General features: G+C 48.8%; 1 protein-coding gene across 2 annotated transcripts in view; it reads right to left on the bottom strand.

Moving 5' to 3' along the window:
* The window catches only part of SLC22A1 (solute carrier family 22 member 1), a 36881-nt gene that overhangs the window by 6944 nt on the left and 7382 nt on the right, over nt 1-22555 (bottom strand). For both annotated transcript variants that reach the window (XM_043457383.1, XM_043457382.1), the window contains exons 3-8: nt 20805-20959; nt 17896-18064; nt 16212-16326; nt 15874-15980; nt 11544-11758; nt 7136-7244 (exon numbers count right to left, since the gene is read on the bottom strand). In XM_043457383.1, the coding sequence (XP_043313318.1) occupies nt 7136-7244; nt 11544-11758; nt 15874-15980; nt 16212-16326; nt 17896-18064; nt 20805-20959 (870 nt within the window). The remainder of the gene's footprint in view (nt 1-7135; nt 7245-11543; nt 11759-15873; nt 15981-16211; nt 16327-17895; nt 18065-20804; nt 20960-22555) is intronic.

Here is a 22555-nt window from a genome sequence, read left to right as displayed (position 1 = left end):
GACTGATGATAAAGCTGAAGCTCCAATACTTTGGCCACCTGATGTGAAGAACTGACTCATTGGAAAAGACCCTGATGCTGGGAAAGATTGAAGGCAGCAGGAGAAGGGGATGACAGAGGATGAGATGGTTGGATGGCATCACCAACTTGATGGGCATGAGTTTGAGCAAGCTCTGGGAGTTGATGATGGACAGGGAGGCCTGGCGTGCTGCAGTCCACATGGTCACAAAGAGTCAGACATGACTGAGTGGCTGAACTGAACTGAACTGAATGTCAGAATTGGATTGTAACAACTTTCTGGAGATTTGGAGAACTGGTTGGTGTGATTAGAGTTTTTGCTTTCACATAGAGGGACAGGGAAGAATAAAGAGAGGAGATTAAGAAATGAAGGACGAAGAAAACTAGGGAGGAAACCATCTACTTGAAATGACCTCTTTATCACTGGCAATAGTTTTTGATCATTCTGTCCTTTATGAATATAGCCACCCCAGTGTATTCCTGTAAATAATCTTGAGCTTTGGGTCGAAGACATGGTTAAATCAGGAACGATAAATCAAGAAAAGTTTTATCCTTTTAAGCTTCTTCTGTTACATCATTTGCACAATTTCTTACTCCCTAAAATGAGTAATTATAACATTAGTACATTTTTCTTCCCTTCCCAAGGTCTCCCTCTATGACCTCAGTTTAGTTGTTTCCTTAGTGTTTGCCATTATAATCTTTAAATATGCTTTGTAATTTACTTGATTCACCAGCTTTCAATAATATCTTTGTTTTTAACTGGGAGACATACTGAGAAAACTATCTGAAAAATTATCTATCCATGTTTATTGAGAGATTTAAAAAATAAAAATAGATGTCGACTTTTATTGAATGCCTCTTTTATCTATGGAGAGAAGAGTACAATTTTCTCTTTTATTAGCATGAACTATGCTATGATTTTCTAATATTAAGCTATCTTTGTATTCCTAGAATAACTCATCTTAGGTAGATGCATTATTATTTTAATGTGCTCCACTATTCTGTTTGGTAATACATTGTTTAGGATTTGAATTTATCATTCATAAATAATATTCACAGTTTTCTGTTTCCTTTGTTATTTGACACCAATATCATGAGAACTTTATAAACAATTTTTTTTTAAACTTCCTCCTTTTCCTATATTCTAGAACTGTGGATCACTGAAGTTTTCTATTAATTAAATGTTTTGTAAAACTATCCTATGAAACCATTGTGGATTTTCTCTTAACTACAATTTAGGGTCTTCTTTGTCTTAATAATTTTTGCCATAAATTCAGCTTTGTCTGATAAAATCGTGGTTCTTGCTATATTTTTGTTTCCATTTACCTAGTATGTGTGTGCTGTGCGCTCGGTCACGTCTGACTCTTTGCGACCCCATATGGGCCGTAGCCCACCAGTCTCCTCCGTCCATGGGATTCTCCAGGCAAGAGTACTGGAGTGGGTTGCCATTTCCTCCTCCAGGGGATCCTCCAAACCCAGGGATCAAACACATGTCTCCTGAGTCTCCTGCACTGCAGGTGGATTCTCTAGCACTGAGCCTCTGCGGAAGCCCCTGCTGTGGGGCATTCCTTGCTTTTCAACCTTTCCGAGGACAAGTTGTACTTCAACTATGCAGCAAATTGTTGGATTTTGCTTTATAATGAAATTAGAGTCTTTTTACTTTTGTTTTTCAATAAATGAGTTGAGTCTCTTTATAGTTATTTAAATATCAGAAATGTTTGTTCTTAATTCTGTCATTAACTGTTTATCAATATTTTATAAATATTTTAACATATGCCACGTTTTTATTGTTTTCTGTGTCTTTTATTTCTCAGTTTGTGTTGGTTATATGTACTTTTTCTGATAATTTGGAAGGTTTGATTTTTATCCCAAAGATTACCTTTATAACTTTATGTAATACACTTAATACTTTATTTCTTTAGATAGTATTGGTTAACTATTATGAACTACTTTAAAATTAGTGTTTTTTTACTTTCTCCTCAAACCATCCCTCCATGCACTGACTGTAGTTAATAATATCATTGTTTTTACTGTTTGCCTTCATCTCTTAAAATATGCCTATAAAACCACTTAATTTATTCATTTTTAGTGATACATTTTTTCCTGGATAAAGTATTGAGAAAATCAGTGTATCACACCACCTCCAACATTCTCTCTCTCTTCCTTTCCAACTTTTTTTAGTTATTGAGCTTCCCTGATGGCTTAGATGGTAAAGAACTTGCCTGCAAGGCAGGAGACCTGGGCTCCACCCCTGAGACAAGAAGATCCCCTGGAGAAGGGAATGACTCCAGCATCCTTGCCTGGAGAATTCCATGGACAGAGGAGCCCGGCAAGCTGTAGACCATTTTTAGTTACGGCATTTCTGTATTGTCAATTTATATTCTGTAATCAAAACAGAAACTGAGGGTTTTAATCTCAGATTCGGTGATCACCATCAGTAATTTTGAAGTATTACTCCACTTACTGTGTTTACTGAGAATTTTTTCTCTAATAGCTTTTTTGGAAAAGTTTTGTAGGAACCATATTTTTTAAGGAACAAAATAATTGGATGTTGTTTTTATTTGGGAAAAGGAGTTTGGATAAAATTCATTGAGTTACATTTTCTGTCATTGGGATCATTTCAGGCATTGTTTCACTGTCTTCATCAAATGATATCAGCTTGATTTCCTCTTTGTATATGTGACTTACACTTTCAGCCTGGGTACCTCATAAACCTTTCTTTATCTCTGAAGCACAGTAACATAACTGGAATATTTATTAATGTTGTTCAGAAGCAAGTTTTCCTGAAACACTCACTGTATGCCACCTTCAAATCATAGATCCAAGCATTCTTTTATTTCCAGAAGTTGTTTAAGTTCTTTTTTTACTTAAGTTCTTTGGTTTCATTATTTCAATGATCTTCTTTGGGACATATGTATATATAAGCATAATCGCTGAGCCTTTTAAACTCTTTGCTTATTTCAATCTTACTTTGCAATTCTTAGTTCTGTCTTACCTTTCCTTTCCTTTCCTTTATCAATTCTCCCTATACTGCTTTCAAGGTGGTTTTCCTTTGTGAAAGATTTTAATATTTCTTTTTATTTTTTTTAGCCTGAGCTGACCATCAGTTGTCTTATCACACATTCTCCCAAGAACTTACATTCTCTGCTTTTACAGAGATGACTAATTCATTACTATTTTGCATTTAGTCATCATACACTTAACTATACTTTTCATTTGCTTTCTGATAATATTTTTCCTATGCATTTTCTTCGTTTGTCACTTGCTTTTCCTCTTCCTTTCTCCTTTTTATCTCATGATATATCTGTATAGCTCCTGGGCAAGTTACTTTTTTATTTGTGATTCAGCATTCAATACTATTATTTCTTTCTGTAACAGCTATTTTAGAAGGATTTGTGGAGAGGGACCAGGGCATGCTTTAAGCTATTAGAAATTCTCTTTCTGGCCAGGGCTGTCTGTGATTAGATGCTTTGACTCTCTTATCCCTACTCATAAAATTAAAAGACGTTTGCTCCTTGGAAGGAGTACTATGACAAACCTAGACAGCATATTAAAAAGCAGAGGCATCACTTTGCCACAAAGGTCCATCTAGTCGAAGCTATGATTTTCCCAGTAGTCATGTATGGATGTGAGAGTTGGACCATAAAGAAGGCTGAGTGCCAAAGAATTGATGCTTTCAAATTGTGGTGCTAGAGACGACTCTTGAAAGTCCCTTGGGCTGCAAGAAGATCAAACCAGTCAATCCTAAAGGAAATCGGTCCTGAATATTCACTGGAAGAACTGATGCTGAAACTCCAACATTTTGGCCACCTGATGAGAAGAACCGACTCATTGGAAAAGACCCTGATGCCGGGAAAGACTGAAGGCAAAAGGAGAAGGGGGCAGCAGAGGATGAGACGGTGAGATAGCATCACTGACTCAATGAACATGAGTGTGAGCAAACTCCGAGAGATAGGGAAGGACAGGGAAGCCTGGGGTGCTGCAGTTCATAGGGTTGCAAAGAGTCGGACATGACTGAGCGACCAAACAACAACGGAGGTAGACAGTGTGGAACCGCCCACCCTGCAGGGTCTCTCTCCTCCATCCTGCCCCAGAGCGCAGTGCTCCCTAAGGCTCCTGAGTGTTCTCCCGCAGCTTGCCCGCCCCCTCTTCCCCTCCAGCCACACAGCATCCAAAGAAGGAAACACGTACCTCCAGCCCCCGCACCCATCTTGTTCCTCCAAGAAGGGATTGTGGGTCAGATCCTTCAAGCTCCCTTCCTACTTTGGAAAACCACTGGCCTGGTCTCAAATTTGGTGCCACAGTGGACCTCCCTGGAGTCTTCTAGACCCTTTTACAATCACTGAACGAGGCAGCCCTTTTCCTACACATTGTCTTTCAAGGTCATCCTACTTTCAAACATGACATTTGCAGTTTTTTTTTTTCTTTTCTGCGTCTCCTTCCTTGTTGTTGCTATTAAATTATTTTGTTGAAATTTTCATTGATAAAAATGTAGATTCTCATGCAGTAGTAATAAATAACAAACTGTCCTCATGTATTCTTCTCATTCTTCTAATAGCTTTAGTAAGATTTCCAAGAGGAGGAAAAACATTTTTTTTCAATAATTTTAAGAGAATAAGTCTTAAAAAAAGAGAGAGAGAGAAAGATTTTACTAGCACACAGAGGCTAGAAGTGAGAAACTAGTTCCCATCTTTAAAATTCATAGGGCTTCCCTGGTGGGCCAGTGGTTCAGAATCTATCTTGCAATGCAGGGGACACGGGTTCATCCCAGGCCAGGGAAGATCCCCCAGGCCACAGAGCACCTAAGCCCAGGCGCCACAACTACTGAGCCTGTCTGTGCTCTGGAGTCCACGCTCTGCAACAAGAGAAGCCACAGCAATGAGAGGCCCACGTGTTGCAACTGGAGAGTGGTCCCCACTCGCCGCAACTAGAGAAAGTCTACATGCAACAGTGAAGACCCAGTGCAGCCAAAAATAATTTTAAATAATAAATAAATAAATATCTTAAAAAATAAAATTAAGAAAATTCAGGTCTCTGGGATACTTTAGTCATTCATTCAGCGCGCACCAGGTGCCTGGTTAGTATAGCTACAGAGCAGTTTCAGGAGGTACAGACAAGTATGCTATGTAGTTTCTGTTTTCAAGGAGTACACAATATAGAGAAGAGGTAAAAACGGGTGGCTGATTTTCAATACAAAGCAGAGCGTGAGTGCGTGCTAAGTTGCTTCAGTTGTGTCCAACTCTTGCAACCCTAAGAACTGTAGCCCACCAAGCTCCTCTGTCCATGGGATTCTCCAGGCAAGAATACTGGAGTGGGTTGCCATGCCCTCCTCCAGGGGGTCTTCCCAACCCAGGAATCAAACCCACATCTCTTGTGTCTCCTGCACTGGCAGGCGGGTTCTTTACCACTAGTGACACCTGGGTCTTGACAGTTTATGTTGCAGACAGTTAGAAGGAGGATGCTTATTTTTGGCACAGCCAAAAATCAATAAATAAAATTATGAAAGTGAAAAGTGTGAGAGTGAAAGTCTCTCAGTCGTGTCTGACTCTTTGCAACCCCATGGTCTATACAGTCCATGGAATTCTCCAGGCCAGAATACTGGAAAGGATAGCCTTTCTCTTCTCCAGGGGATCTTCCCAACCCAGGGATCGAACCCAGGTCTCCCGCATTGCAGGCAGATTATTTGCCAGCTGAGCCACCAAGGAAACCCAAGAATACTGGAGTGGGTAGCCTATCCTTTCTCCAGCAGATCTTCCTGACTCAGGAATCACACCAGGGTCTCCTGCATTGCAGGCAGAATCTTTACCAGCTGAGCCACAACGAAGCCCATAAACCCGTAAGTGAATACTTATTGGCACCTGTATTGTAATCACTCTGGAAAAAGCCCAAACCTCCATGAACTGAAAAACGGACAAACACACCGTGGTCCATCTTCCATGCATGGAAGCCACACTCAGCAATAAGAAGGACTGGGGAACTGATACAAGCCACGGCGTGTATGGGTTCCCTGATGGCAAGCGAAAGAAGCCAAACACAAAAGCCTAACCGCCAAGTTATTTCATGTATGTAACATTCCAGAAACAGCAAAGCCCTAAGGAGAGAAATCAGATCAGGGGTTGCCAGGTGCTGGAGGCGGGAGGGGAGAAAACAGATCACAGAGGGAGAGGAGGGAGCATTTGCATATGATGGAAACGTGTCTGTGTCACCTTGATCGTGGTGCTGGTGAAATGAATGGAATCAAGATTCATCAAACTGTGCCTTTGAGGGTGAATCTTGCTCTAAGAAAATTCTACCTGAATAAACCTGACTTGAAACAATGAATGATCTGGCCCCATTGCTACGTCTACAAAGTATTGTGTCATCATAGGAAAATACCAGCTTTAAGGGCGGAAAGAAGTGTGTTCTTGGTTGCCAAGAGGGAGGAGAAGGGGAAGGATGGAGTGGGAGGTTGGGCCTAGCAGAAGCAAACGAGTGTAAACAGGGCAGACAAACAGCCAGGTCCTACTGTAGGACACAGCAAACGTTACCCAATATCCTGTGACAAACCATAATGGAAAAGAATCTGAGAAAGAGTGTATTAATATGTATACGTGTAACTGAATCGCTTGGTTGTGCAGCAGAAATTCACACACATCATTGTAAATCAACCGTACTTCAACTGAAAATAAAAAAAAAAATAGGAGGGGTGAAGAAGTGTGTCCTTACCTGGACCCTGCCGCTTTCTAGCTGTGTGACTCTGGGAAGGTCTCCCTCCCTTTGCAAAGCTCAGCCTGCTCACAGGTGAAAGGCGGGTAACAATGATTTTACAGGATGACCTGCACCCCACGTGTGGCAAGGCTGTGTATGTCACTGTCCAAACAGGAACTGCCCTTCACCAGATGTCTTTTCTCTCACGCTGGACCTCCATACGGGGCATGACGCGACCCCAAGTCCACTTTAACCAGTCCATCTTACCTTCCCTACTGCATCAGGCGTGGGCTCTGTCTTTGATGCCCAACCCCCATCTCAGTGTCAACCCATCCACCCTGGGGGGCATCTTCAAGAGTGGTCCTCAGTGAGCCCGGCTGGCCCACAGCCCTGTCAGCAGCTAGCCGCCCCCTCGCCCCGGATACACTCACCGGATGAACGTAGGGAACAGCTCGGCATTGACCAGACACACCATCTGGAACACGATGGTGATCCCCATTCGGCCGACACAAGCTACCGCGATATTCAGCCAGGACAGATCTGGGAGGAGACAGACAGAGGGTGTGAGAACTAGAGGGCTGTACCCACGGATTTGCCAGGAGATGCCTCAAATGGGAGCTTGGACTTAAGAGCTGGAAGGGTCTGAAACGCTGTCTTATCCAACCCTTCCATATTTGGATCAGTAAACCGAACCTGGTGGCTCAGATAATAAAGAATCTGCTTGCAATGCGGGAGACCTGGGTTTGATCCCTGGGTTGGGAAGATCCCCTGGAGGAGGAAACGGCATCCCACTCCAGTATTCTTGCCTGGAGAATCCCATGGACAGAGGAGCCTGGTGGGCTACAGTCCATAGTGGTCTCAGTGACCACTACTAACACTAACTAAACCGAGTCCTGAGAGATTTGGGGACTTGATGGCACGTGAGGGAAGACTTCACTGTGCAGAGGAAAGAATGTGCTTTTTTGAATCTCAGCTATGCATCCTGCCAGCAGAGTGATGAGGCAAACGGCTTACTTCTGCCTGCCTCAGTCTCCTCAGCTGTGAAATGGGAATCATCTCACCCAACTTACAGGTGGTGGTGAGATTTAGAGATAACACATGTCAACTGTGCATCATGACCACTCCACCCGTCCTGGCTTTTTATTATCCTCCAACAGTGTCCTTGCTGACACAGCTCCTGAAACACAGTAGGTCCTCAACAACGTGGTTCCCTCGGGCAGAAGTCCTAGAGCTGGTGGACCAGATTTTTCATCCTCAGCACTCATTTCCCAGCACATTTTTTTAAAAATGTTTTGTTTATTTATTTTTGATGGCACTGTGCAAGGGCTTTCTCTAGTTGTGTGAGCAGGGGCTACTCTCTAGATCTGATATTGAGGGCTTCAGTAGTTACAGCTCGTGGGCTCTAGGACTTGGGCTCAGTAGTTCTGACACCTGGGCTTAGTAGCCCCGCAGCATATGGAATCTTGCCAGAGCAGGGATCGAACCCGTGTCCCTTGCAGTGGCAGCTGGATTCTTAACCCCTGGACCACCAGGGAAGTCCTCACAGCACATTTCTTAACCCAAGCATCTTACACTGGTCTGAGAGGGTGAGGGATACAAACCCTCATCTCCTCCTAGCAGACGGCTCTGAGTCTTAATTAGTGGCAGGTCCAGAAGGCTTCTCCTTCCTGGGGAGCCATCAAAGCATTAGGCACCATCATCTGCTTCACCGGGATGTTAGGGGTTCACCCAAACCCCAAAGCACAAATGGCTTCTGAGTCAGGTCGGCTCACTAACAGAGCCTCCGGGGTCACAGACAGCGTGTCATCTCACCCTTGTCCGCACCAGCCGGCCGCTCAAGGAGGACAGGCTTCCTTCCCCTCGCCAGCGGGAGGCTCGGGGGAGAGCAGACCCAGTGGCCTTGGGGCCGAGTTTGCCTGCGGCCAGCGCAGTCTCTCCAGGTCTCCTCTGCCCTCTGCCTGGAGGAGAGCCCAAGCAGAGCCTTTAGTTAAGGCTCCCACGAGATACAAGATAAGGGAGTTCACTCAGACACCTGGAGGAGGGCGTTGGTCACAAATTCTGAAGCTTTGATAGATTTGGCAAGATGCTCTACTGGACACGCACGGCATCCTCGCCCTCAGAGAACTACCCTGCCTCCTCTGGGCCCAGGTCACTCTCCCCAGCCGTCGGAGGGACCACTTACAACTGCAGTCCTGTGGCGTGGCTTCCTGCCATGCTTGGGATAAAACCCACCCTGGCATCTCTCCCTGTCTCCTGCTCACAAGGGTCCGGCTGCTCCTCCGACGCCCAGCTCTCCCCATCCTCAGGGTCCTCACTCTTGCTGTTCCCTTTCCTGGAAACCTCCCTGCCCGTTTGTTAAAATGACTCATCCCCTCTTCACTTAGGTCTCCTAAGGTCACCCTGGACCACCATACGAAGAATTAATGCCCCATCCCTCTTCCTCCTTCTCTTTTCCCTCTAGAACATAAGCTCCAAGAAGTGGAATCTTTCTCTGCTTTGCTCGAGGCTGAGATCCTTGACAGAGACACCATTCTGTCAAGTACACAGAGGAGCTTCCCAGGTGATGCTAGTGGTAAAGAACCCGACTGCCAATGCAAGAAATGTAAGAGATGCAGGTTCAACCCCTGGGTTGGGAAGATCCCCTAGAGGAGGGCACGGCAACCCACTCCAGTATTCTTGCCTAGAGAATCCCATGGAGAGAGGAGCCTGGTGGGCTCCAAAGGGTCTTTGTTCCAGAGGGTCACAAAGAGTCAGACACAACTAAAGCGATTTAGCATGCACGCACGCAAGTACATAGAAGGTACTTGAAATAGTTTCTGGAACAGGAAACAAAGGCTCGTCATCTAATACGATAAGGACCAATAAAGGCAAGTGGCGAGAGCGGGAGCTGGGAGAAGGTCCTGGGAGGAGGTGGGACAGAGGACGCAGTACCCAAGCTTCTTCCAGGTGATAATCAAATGGCCTCAGATCCCAGATTCCCTCTTGGGACTTGGAGCTGTTACTTAAAAAACAGCAACAACGAAAACCTCTACTCATTCATTCCGTTTTACCAGGAATCTACAAACAGGGAGATCGGGGGAAAGAGGGGAAACCGATTTCAGATGCTTGGCCGCTTTTCCTATCTTCTCTGTCCTTGGTGGCTCAGACAGCATAGCGCCTGCCTGCATTGTGGGAAACCTGGGTCCGATCCCTGGGTCGGGAAGATCCCCTGAAGGAGGAAATGGCTACCCACTCCAGCATTCTTGCCTGGAAAATTCCATGGATGGAGGAGCTGGTGGACTACAGTCCATGGGGTCGCAAAGAGTCGGAAACAACTAAGTGACTTCACTCGCTCACTCACTCATGAAAGGAGGGAGAAAGAAACCTGAGCTACCTTTTGCTACCTCTTAAAATTTCCAGCCTGCTCCGTATAGCCTGGTTCTTGAGAACAGAGATTTCATGGGATGTTTCTCATAATATCCTGCTCCCAAAGCCTGCCAAAATGACTCATTAAACCAACAAGTGCGGAGCACAAGCAATAAAAACTGAGAAAATAGCAAATCTGCTCTCCTATTTTTTTTTAACATTTCTAAAAGTAACAAATGAGAAAGGCAATGTATGTACTCAAATTAAAACTGCCCAAATGATTCTGCTTTGGCTTATCTTGGATTGCTAAGAATTACGGACTCAAGCAAACAGTCACCAAAATGGCTGGTGTTAAAAAGACTAATGATGCCATGTGCTGGTGAGTCTGTGGAACCACTGGAAAGCTGGTGCATCACCGTGGGAGCGTGAACTGAAAAGCTGTCTGGCTGTACCTACTAAAACTAACCTGTGCCCTGTCCCCTGATCCAGCAAGGGAAGTGAGTGTCCACGAAAAGATGTGTTGGAATGTTTGCTGCAGCCTTAATCCCAAGAGGCAGACACTGGATGACTTTAGATCTCCCAACCCGGGGATTGAACCTGCATCTCTTACGTCTCTTGCACTGACAGTCAGGCTCTTTACCACTAGCACCACCTGGGAAGCTGCTCTATGTACTTGACAGAGTGGCGTCTCTGCCCCAGAAGCTCAGCCGTGAGCAAAGCAGAGAACGTTTCCGCTTCTTGGAGCTTATGTTCTAGAGGGAAAAGAGAAGGAGGAAGAGGGATGGGGCTTTAATTCTTTGTATGGTGGTCCAGGGTGACTTTAGGAGGCCTGAAGTCAACAGAGGCCTGGATACAGGGTGAGGGGTTCCTACAATGCGAGGCTGTCCAGCAGTGAAACAGTGCAAGTGACACTCTCGTGGGACAATGTGGGCAAACCTTGCAGACGCCACGATAAGTGAATGAAGTAAGACAGTACAACGCGTAGGTGCGGTCTGGTTCAATTATATGAAGTTGAAGAACAGTCGACATTAATCTATGATGGCAGAGACCACAGATGCAGGGACCCGGGCAGGGGTGGGGAGCGTTGGTGGTCAAGGGGGGTGAGGGACCTTCCGAGGTGCTGGAAATGCTCTTTATCTTGGCGTAAGTCGTGGTGCCCAGGTATGAATGAATGAATGATAGTTGCTCAGTCATGCCTGACTCTTTGCAACCCCATGGACTGTAGCCTGCCAGGCTCCTCTTTCATGGAATTCTCCAGGCAAGATTACTGAAGTGGGTTGCCATTTCCTTCTCCCCAGGTATACATACATGTAAAAAATTCACCGGCTTGAACACTCAGAAAGGGCTCATCATTGGTATGCTGTACCTCTACTTAAAATTTTTTTAAAAAGTCATTCTAGACTCAGATAAGCACCTTGGCTTTGTTGCTATTCCAGCGTTAAGACTCTTCCCACAGTTCATTGACCTGGAAGATGATGGGCGTGGACCACTCACCGTGTGGGATAAAGACCATGATGAAGCAGGCCAGCCCCGCCGCCAGGTTGGACATGGCCAGCGGGTAGCGGCGGCCGAAGCGGTCGATGGTGACGAGGATGATGAAGGACGCAGGGAACTCGACCAGGGCGGAATAGAGGAAGTCCAGGTGGAGGTTCCCGCCGGTGGCGCCCACGTGCATGATTAGGCCCTGGTAGACCACGGAGCTGGTGAACCTGGGCGGGCAGGAGAGACAGGTCAAAGGTGAGCTCCTCGGAAGAGGGGAAATCCTGGAGACTGGCCGGGAGGATAAAGGCCCCAGCGAGCTGGAGGGAAGTATCCATCACTGGATGTAGAATGTTCTAGAGCAATATGAAAAGTAAGTGAGGTCCCTCCGTCGCGTCCGACTCTGCGACCCCATGGACTGTGTGTAGCCCACCAGGCTCCTCCGTCCATGGGATTTTCCAGGCAAGAGTACTGGAGTGGGTTGCCATTTCCTTTCCAGGGGGATCTTCCTGACCCAGGGGATCGAACCTGGGTCTCCTGCATTGCAGGCAGACAATTTACCATCTGAGCCACCAGGGAAGTCCTAATATGAGAAGAGAGGGGGTCAAAATCCAGGTGGGGCCCTCCTGGTTGAGAAGCTCCTTCCATGATTTTTGTGAGCCTGTGACTTACAGGACAGACCCGTGTTTCCGAGAGACAGCAAACGATGCAGCGACCATCGTTTACGGCTTACTGTGCCCCTGCGGGCAGCCATTCTCTGAACACCGCACAGGCCCTATCTCATTGGATGCCGCAAGCCTCCAAGGGGAAGGAGGGCAGGGGAGGGCAGTGGGGAGTGAGCAGTTTCAGGATTCAGACTGCTGTCTGAGCTGTGTGGTCTTAAGTAAGTTAACCAGCCTCTCTGTGCCTCAGTTCCCTCAGCTGTGAATCTGGGTTGTCTTGAGAGTTCATTGAGGTCGTAGACCAGAAGGGCTCAGTGTAGTTAGACACTCAGTGAAGAGCAGACGTTTTTGCTCTCACAGTTGTCTTTCCCAGGGCAAGGGTCCAGAGCACCACGGGGTGGAGAATTCGGCCAAGCCTTCCCTGCTCCAGAGTGGGGCCCCTGCACACAACGCACCATCTGCAACCAGCAGCATTCCCTCCCTCTCTTTCACCCCATACCCCGTGGCACACGACCCCTCCACCCATATTTGAGGAAAGAACAACCATGCTCACCCCACCAGGCTCATCTAAACTCACCAAGAACGTGGCACACGGACGGTTGGGGACCAGCTCAGTCACTGACTCAGGGGAAGATTGAGAGTCCCGTGGGTCACTTCTGGGCAAACTGTACAACTTTGGAACATTGAATGACTGTTGATACAATCGTTCCTCACTGCCGTGGGGGACTGGTCCCAGGACCCCCCAGAACACCAGAATCCGAGGATGCTCCAGTCCCTTGTGTCAATCGCATGAATCAGTGTAGGATGTGCACACTCCCGTAAGACTGACACCATCACTAGATTGCTTATAACACCTAACATAATATAAATGTTGTTTAAGTAGTTGCCAGCATGCAGCAGATTCAAGTTTTGCTTCTCAGGACTGTCTGGAATTTTTTTGAGTATTTTTTATCTACAGTTGATTGAATCCCCAGATGCAGAACCTGCAGATATGAAGTACTGACTGTGGGAGGAGATTTTGGTGGATAAGAAATTACTTTCTTATAGAAATGCAGATTGCCCGTCAGTTCCAAAACTGAGATCACAGGGGACGTTTCTCGTTACTACACCCCCCTGGTTTTATAAAGTCCAACTCTCCAGGCTCAGATGGTTAGGAATCTGCCTGCAATGCAGGAGTCCCCAGTTCGATCCCTGTGTTGGGAAAATCCCCTGGGAAAATCCCCTGACTCCCCTAGCAAAGAGTCAGACACGACTGAGCGACTTCCACTCATTTCACTCACTCACTCCCTGGTTTTATAAAGCTGCACTCGGGGGAGTCTGGGATGTTTTCGTTTCTAGTCCTAAATTATTCCTGTTTGAACCAAAGTGTGAAGAGAATAAGAAGGCACTAACTGCAACGTGGTGAGTTTAGATGCGCCTGGCGGGGCAAGAGGGGCTTCTCTATGCCGGGTTAAATAGTTAGACGGGAACAGTCATCTTATACCCATAAAGCAACTGACCCAAGAGAAAGGAATGTAGAATTCTGATTTTCCTGCACAAACAAATAAACAAAAACCCCAAATCACAACAAACTCTGCGAGATGGTGAAGAACAGGGAAGCCTGGTGTGCTGCTATCCATGGGATCCCAAGGGGTCCCAAAGAGTAGGAAATATCAGCAACGTGCAATGCTGCCATCTTTCGGCAGAACCCACAAACTGCATGTACGCACTACTACGGGTAGAGGTGATGGTTTTTTCACCAAGTGTCTGGCTCTTTGTGACCCCATGGACTGTAGCCCGCCAGGCTCCCCTGTCCATGGGATGTCCCAGGAAGGAATACCGGAGTGGGTTGCCATTTCCTTCTCACACTCCTATAAAAATAGCAATCTGTCATTGTCAGACACTTCCTAAGTTCTAAGCCTTTCACACGCATTATCACATGAATTCTTCCGGCATGCCCGTGAGTAGATCCTATCATTGCCTCCATTGGCTGATGAGGAAACTGAGTCACAGAGATCATGAAGCTTCCTGAAGGTCATACAGCCAGGAAGTGATGGGCACCCCCCTCCCCGAGTCGCTGTAATGAATGGAGCCGACGGGGGCGGGGGGCATGTACAGTAAGAGAAGGCATCCAGGGCCAGATGACATGAAGCCCTGCAGGCCGTGGAAGGAATCTCATTTTCTTCTCAGTGGATCAGGAAGACTGTGAGGATGTGAACAAGGAGGTGATGCGATCCGTGACCTTCGCCTGCTTTGTGAGCAGCATCTGGGGAGGGGGGCACAGGAGTGGGAGCAGACCACCAGCAAGGAGGCTACCACGATGGCCTAGACGGGAGGTTGCAACACTCACAGCCAAGAGCACAGCTGATGAGAAAACGGCAGGTTCGGGATAGATTTTCAAGGCAGAGCGGAATTTGCAGAAAGCTTGCATGGAGGGGTGTGTGTTAGCTGAGGAGACAGAATCATCGCCTCGACAGGAGTGCTTGGGGTGGAGACGGGACCCAGGCTGATACAGGAGGGGAGCAAGCCTTCCTGTTTGCGGGGTCCCAGGCCTCCAACACAAGAGGCACCACAGCGTCGGATGCTGAGAACCAAAACGCGCCAGGCACCTGGCAAGCTTGCAGGGGTTCCTGGGCCCCTCTCGCGGCTGGTGCAGGGCTCCGGGGCCAGCCCGCAGACACGGGGCCTGGGGACCAGGCAAGAACCCGGCATCTAGAGAACTTGGGACGGACTCTGGGGAACACTGCTTACTCATTCAAGCTTCCGCAAGTATTTACGGAGCGGCTGCTACGTGCCAGGCGCCGCCCTCATAGTCGGAACCCTTATTTCACGGGAGGGCAAAGAAGGGCAGGGAGGCAGAGTCACCCCAGTGCAAGGGCAGCCCGGGGCCCAGCTTCTCGGCCCAGGGGTTTCCGGGAGTAACTGAAGGGCCGCCAGGGTGCGGAGGAGCAAGCGCTGAGGTCGGGAGCTGACCCAGCACCCCCTGAGGGAAGAGGGACGGGACCCCCATCTCGAGGTAGTCACTGGGGAGGGTGATGCTGCCCCGGGGTGTGCAAGGGGTGCTGGGCGTGGACAGGCGTTTCCTAATCAGTGTGAAAAAAGCACGCATGTGCTTTCCGCAGGCTCTGTCGAGGAAGGGTTCTTCCTCCTTGACGGCCCGGAAAATGAAGTTGCTCAGTCGTGTCTGACTCTTTGTGACCCCGTGGACTGTAGTCTACCAGGCTCCTCCATCCCTGGGATTCTCCAGTCAAGAATACTGGAGTGGGTTGCCATTTCCGTCTCCAGGGGATCTTCCCGACCCAGGGATCGAACTCGGGTCTCTCGCATTGTAGGCAGACATTTTAGTGTCTGAACCACCAGGGAAGTACTTGACGTCCTGGGGAATCCCTGAAATCTCATCTACCTGCCGGGGCTAAGTCAGCATTGGCTCCTGATGCATGGGGCTTCTGACAACCCTGTCAACTCCCTCCAGGTCATCGCTGACTTTTCTACCTGGGGATTTCTTCTTACTTAAACAAGGCCTTTCCTCTACTGGGCAGTCCTCAAGGGAGAAATACGGGTGCCTTTTAAAGAGTTCTTTGAGCGGAAAGCCTTCTGGAAATGCCTTTTTACACTTCTCTTTTTCCCCCCCAAGTCGGCCCACCGTCTCTGACGTGTACCCAGGCATGCAGGGAAGCACATGGGGCCTCGGAAAGACCGCTTACCACAGGTACATCAGAATGAAGGTGTACTTCCTCAGGTTGGGCGTGCGGAACAGGTCTACGAACGAGGGGCTCAGCTTCTCAGTGACGTCCTCCTCGAGAGACAGCATCTAGGAGAGAGTCAGGCCATCAGCTGCATCCAGGCTGCCACCATGGGCAGGAATCGCCATCAGAGCCCTTCCCCCACCCCGGACCCCCACCCCGAGGTCAGTCATCACACTCATCAGCCCGAAGAGCTCCAGCGCCCTCCCGCTTCCCCAGGCAAGTCCCACAGGCAAGCGCTCAGTCATAAACCCGACCCAGCGTTCAGTGAGGGGACAAAGCCCTTGCGCGTGAGTCACCTTCAGGTCGGCAGGAGGCAGCTTCCCGTTCTTCTGGGCGATGTGGTCCATGATCTTTATCGCCTGAGTGTTTCTCTTTTGCGATAACAGCCATCGGGGGGACTCGGGCACAAACCTGCGGACGCAGATCACCCCTACTCGGCGTCTCCCCCAGAGCCCGTCTGAGGTTAAGATTGAAAGAGAACCTCGCTGGAGCTGACTCAAATGCGTTCTTTTTTATAGCTGAGAAATAGTGCCTTGTGTATATGAACCACAGCTTCCTCATCCGTTCGTCTGCCGATGGACATCTAGGTTGCTTCCATGTCCTAGCTACCGTAAACTGTGCTGCAACGAACACTGGGGTACACGTGTCTCTCTCAATTCTGGTTTCCTCGGGGTGTATGCCCCCAAACCACCACGATGTTGTAAAGTAATTAGACTCCGATTAAAATAAATGAAAAAATAAAAGAGACTCTCCCTTCCAGTGTAGCCTTCATCCATGGGACGGAGGTCCCATTCTCTCTCAGGATCCAGCCGCCCTTCTGGCCCCTGGAAAATTCCTCACACACCATAGAGGCTCCACATGCCTACCCCATCCGATACCACAGACGCCTCTGCATAAGACAGGGCTGTTGAACAAGCCTCAACGTGTGTCCAAAACAAACTAAACTACACTCGCTTGCCTTCAACACGAGGTAGACTCCATGGTGTCTATTTCAGATGGGACCGCCTGCTCAGTCCATCAGTCGTGTCCGACTCTGTGCGACCCCACGGACTGTAGCCCGCCAGGCTCCTCCACCCATGGGATTCTCCATGCAAGAATAGTGGAGTGGGCCACCATGCCCTCCTCCAGGGGATCTTCCCGACCCAGGAATTGAACCCACATCTCCTGCAATGCAGGCAGAGTCTTTACCATCTAAGCCACCAGGGAAGCCCCGTCAGAGGGGACTAAGATGTTTTAAACTCAAAGACTGTGAATCTCTGCAAGAAGGTCACCTGAAAACACACAGGAAAAGTCTCACCCCACCAGCCAGTGGGACTCAGCCGGTGGGGCAGGCGGGGGAGAGTCCCGGCACTGGAAGGCCCCTCGCTCCGTGCTGATGGGGAGAGAGCAGGCTTTTCTTGAGCCTGAGTGTACTGAGAAGCTGGCTCTGGTTCTGAGAGGTTGGGGCGGACTCGGGGCCTCCCACAGGTAAGATGCGCCCTCAGCTAAATAGCAACAGAAGCTGCGTGGATGAGACATTTCGCTCCGTGAACCTGTCTGCTACCCACCCTTCCCTCTCCCACAATGACAACTCATCTGTCTGGTTGCTTACCCCTCCAGACCCTGCCAAGGGCTGACAGCTAATAAGACGAAAAACCCACTTGACCTGGCTTTGTTCCTGTCTGATGGGCACACTCCCCAGAGATGGTTCCATTCCTTCATCTACTCCTTCACTGGCTCATCAAAGAGCAAATGCCTACTTTGTGGCTAGGTGGACTTTTGTCTGACTTTTAGCATCTCAGGCCTCTCTCTGGGTGATGTGAATTTAAAGAAACTCTGTAAGTAAATTTCTTTAAAGAGTGGCTGAGAGTGGCTCCCCCCGGAAATAAGGGCTACCCCGTGATGGAGCACCCCAGATGGCGTGGGTGGCTGGAAGCCCGGGGCCTGCAGGTAGGGCCGCCCTGGCTGTTGGGAAGATGGGTCCCCACGGGGACACAGTACCAGTAGCAGAAGAGGAGCAGGAAGACGGGCAGGGAGACGGCCAGCTGCAGCCAGCGCCAGTGCGGGAGGATGTAGGCCAGTCCCGAGAGCAGCACAAGCCCCACGGTGAAGGCCAACTGGAAGAGGATCGCCACCGTCCGTCTGTAGCCCAGACCCACGAACTCTGTGACTGAAACCGGGGAAACGTCAACCGTGGGCTCCCATCCACTTTAAAATCCCCCATTTGCTATCTGCAGCTCCCCCCCCCTCCACCCTTTGCACACTGCAGTATTCCGTCTACAGGGCTCTCCTGCCCAGAACCTTCTTGCCATCAGCTCCAGGCTGACCTGGAGTATTTCCCATGACCCACCAGGGAGCGCTCGTTAACACCACCAGCAGCTTTGAGGGCACCCCAGGGACCTGGCCCTGTCGTAGGTGTTCGGACACATCTCCAACTCTGTGGGCACAGCCCCGCCCTCCTGACCTCACGGCGAGGTGGTGGACCAGACACACACACGGAGTTCATCACACCCAGGTCTTGACATGATGCAGGCCGTGTGGGGAGAAAGCGTAAATGGCCAGGAGGGTGGGGGGCTCTCCAGGGGGTCGCAGATTTTCAGAGCGCAGTGGAGCAGAGCTCATGGAGGAAATGTGAGCCATCAGGAGGGGCGGTGGTTAACCGAACCCGGAATGGGAAAGCGAGTTCCAGGCAGAAGGACAGCGGCCCAGGTGACCGCTGGGTGAGGTTGGGTCATGGGGGCCGTGCGCCCTCCTGGGGGCGTCTCGTAGGCTTGCGGAGAACACTGGCTTCAAGTGCGGGAGGCACAGAGGCACCTCGGCACGGGGTGACCCGACGTTACATCTGCTAAAGGCCCCTCTGCACCGCGCTGCTGCCTGTGGGCGCCCCGGGGTGGACCAGCGTGGAGCGGAGCGATGGTGGTGGTGGGATCTGGCAGGAGTAGCAGATCAGTGAGAGGGCTGCGGTGCCGGAGCTGTTCCAAGAGGAAAGCAGACGGGGGTCTGGGGAGAGGGACACTGGAGGAGCGGGCGTGGGGGTGGGGAGGAAGACATCCTGGGCTGGGAAGAGAGGAGGAGTTGATCGCAGACTGAAGGGGAGCCCCTGGTGCGGGACCAGGGAGTATGGGACCTCCAAGCGAGGCAGGGGGCCGTGGGAAGGATGCAAGCCAGGGTATCACGCACTCCGTCACAGACACATAGCGTTCCAGGTCTGTCTTCCTGTCTCTCTAGCCTGGGAGCTCCTTGACAGAGGTTGTTGTTCAGTTGCTAAGCTGTTTCCGACTCTTTGCACTGGCTTGTATGGACTTTGCATGGACTGTAGCCCACCAGGCTCCTCTGTCCTCCACTCTCTCCTAGAGTTTGCACAAATGGCCATTGAATCAGTGATGCCATCCAACCATCTCATCCTCTGTCGTCCCCTTCTCCTCCTGCCTTCAATCTTTCTCAGCATCAGGGTCTTTTCCAATGAATCAGCTCTTTGCATCAGGTGGCCAAAGTAATGGAGCTTCAGCTTCAGCAACAGGCCTTCCAATGAATACTCAGGGTTGATTTCCTTCTGGATTGACTGGTGTCTTGAGAGTAGGACGGAAGGCCTTGTCTATTTCGGCATCTCTGGCCCTGTCCCTGTGCCTGCCACAGGGCAACAGACACACTGCGGGGAGGAGAAGGGGTGGGCATGGCTCTGGGCCACCCCGGGGCCCTTCAGTGACCTCAGGGCACTGTGGTCCCCACATGGAGGATCCTGAGGCAGAGAGAGATTATGGACCATGCCCAGGATCACACAGCTGGTCAGAGATGGGTGCAGATTTGACCTTAAATTAACCCTTGTCTCCATGTGCCAAATACTGTATGTTCAGCCTCTAGATGGCTGGGCTGTTGCAGCTAATATATGCTGAACTCACTAAACTTAACTAGTTTGCTCCCAATTTCTTGGGGAAGGAACATGGTTTTTCTTGGCCCTAGTGAACTATTTCTTAGAATGTCAAACCATAAGACATTGTTTTCAAAGATGGCAAGACCTGGCAAAAACCTGGACCATCCTCACTGCTGTCTGATGCACCCATCCATCCCTCCATGGGCTGAGGGATACACAGCTATTACGCTACTTTCTTCTACAGAAGTATTTTTCATTTTCTATTCTTACTTTTCATAGAAAACTTGAAAGAAAAAATAGTATATAGAATTATCTTGATTTACACTTCATTTTTTTCATCACTGTGTCTCTCTCTTCTTTTATGTTTTGTTTATCGAGTTGCCAGGTCATATCCGACTCTTTGCGACCCCGTGGACAGCAGCACACAAGGCTTCCCTGTCTCTTGCCGTCACCCAGAGTTTGCCCAGCGTCATGTCCATTGTGTGGGTGACGCTGTGTAACCATCTCTGCTGTCTTCTCTTTCCCAGCATCAGGGTCTTTTCCAATGAGTCAGCCAAAGTATAAGAGCTTCTTTCATTTCCTCTTATATCGTCTCCCCTAACTCTTGAGTGTCCTTCAAACCAGCTGAGTTTGTTTTGGAAGAGGCTTTTGGAAGCCTTTTGGAAGAGGCTGGTTCATTCATATTTGAAATGTTGTAATACTGTCCCACCTGTCTCCCCTTCCTACATAACCCCCATCATTGTAAACACATCACATGTGATCTTCTTTTCCCAAACAGATTAGCTGATATGGAAACAAGGAGCCATCATAAGTGGTTATATAAGTGTCTCTCAGACAAAGAGAGACAGAGAGAGGCCATTCTGACCCCACACCCAGCTCCAATCACGCAGACACAAATACAGCTAGCGAGGCCACACTTTGTCTAGACTTCCTCCCAAAAAAACCCGCCTCCACGCTCAGCTTCGTCCCATTCCACCCCACTCCCTGACCTCCCGGGCCTCTCAAAGTGCCTGGAGACCTCGGGCCAGCAGATGCTTACTCAGGGTGTAGCCAGCCGTCCAGTTGCCCTTGCTGACCAGCCCCTGCAGCAGGCGGAAGAGCAGCAGGGACGTGTAGTTTGGAGCCACGGCCGTGAGGACGCCCAAGACGGCGCTGATGAGGGTGGAGGTGAAGAGGCACACTTTGCGGCCAAACCTTCGGAGGCGAGAGACAGCGAGGTGAGACCTGAGTGTTCCCAGGGGCAAAGGGACAGCAGGCCCTCTGCTGGGAGACGAGACCGTTTCTCTGCGGCATCGTGCAGTCCATCACGCTTCGTGGCCCCTTCTCAAAGCCTGACCTGGTCCCCCCTCAGTGACAGCAACCCGCCACTCTTGCAGGTTTAACAAAGTCACTCTGAAGAGGAGTCCTGACCAGTCTCACTCAAGGACCAGGGGCCTCCCTCCATGACCCGCCCAGTTCTCAGACTCATCCCCTCTCGTTATCTTTGTAGTTAACAGATTGCATTACTATTCACAGACTTAACAGCATGCACCAGAAATCAGGTCACCCCCAACCCACATAGTTAACCTGATCAATGATCATAAGGTTTTTCTGGGGAAATATTCAATTCTAATAGAATAACTAGTGAAAAGTGTTTTTCCTTTCTTTTTTCATGAGTAAAGTGGGCCAACAAACACATGAAGAGATGTTCAACATCGCTAGTCATCAGGGAAATGCAAATCAAAGCTACACGGGAAGTTGCTATAAAACACAGGGAACTCAACCCGGCTCTCTGTGACAACCTAGAGACCTGGGATGAGGTGGGGGGTGGAGGGGAGGTTCGAGGTGGGGGGTGGAGGGGAGGTTCAAGGTGGGGGGGACATGTGTATGCTAATGGTTCATTCACTGGTTCATGGCAGAAGCCAGCACAATATTCTAAAGCAATTATCCTCCAATTAAAAACAATTTGTTTAAAAAAAAACATTAAAAAAAAAACTACAGTGAGATATCACCTCACGCTTATCAGAATGGCCATTATCAGAAAGACAATAAACAACAAGTGTTGGCAGGCATGTGGAAAAAAGGGCGCTTAGTACACTGTGGATGGGAAATAAATTGATGCAGCCATTACAGAAAACAGAAGAAACAGGACGAAGTTTCTTTAAAAAATTAAAAACAGAACCACCATAAATCCAGCAATTTCACATCTGAATATTTCTCCAAAGGAAGCAAAAACACTAATTCTAAAAGGTATCTGCACCCCTGTGTTTATTGCAGTATTAGCTAAATTGCCAATATATGAAAGCAATATATGGAATTCCAATATAAGCAATATATGGAATATATTCCAATATAAGCAATATATGGAAGGACTGATGCTGAAGCTGAAACTCCAATACTTTGGCCACCTGATGCAAAGAACTGACTCATTTGAAAATACCCTGATGCTGGGAAAGATTAAAGGCAGGAGGAGAAGGGGACGACAGAGGATGAGATGGTTGGATGGCATCAGCAACTCAATGGACATGAGTTTGAGTAAGCTCTGGGAGTTGGTGATGGACAGGGAGGCCTGGCGTGCTGCAGTCCATGGGGTCACAAAGAGTTGGACACGACTGAGCAACTGAACTGAACTGATATGGAAGCAACCTAAGTGTCCATCGATAGTTGAATGAATAAAGATGTATATATAATATTATATATATATGTATGTATACAATGCAATAGTACTCAGCCATAAAAAAGAATGTATTTATGACAGTACAGACAGACATAGAGGGTAAAGCGCTAAGTGAAAGCAGTCAGAGAAAAATG

Source organism: Cervus canadensis, chromosome 33 (genome assembly GCF_019320065.1).
Source record: "Cervus canadensis isolate Bull #8, Minnesota chromosome 33, ASM1932006v1, whole genome shotgun sequence".
Classification (NCBI taxonomy): domain Eukaryota; kingdom Metazoa; phylum Chordata; class Mammalia; order Artiodactyla; family Cervidae; genus Cervus; species Cervus canadensis.
Note: the sequence above shows the minus strand (reverse complement) of the source record. Positions and strands in the feature narration are given on the sequence as shown.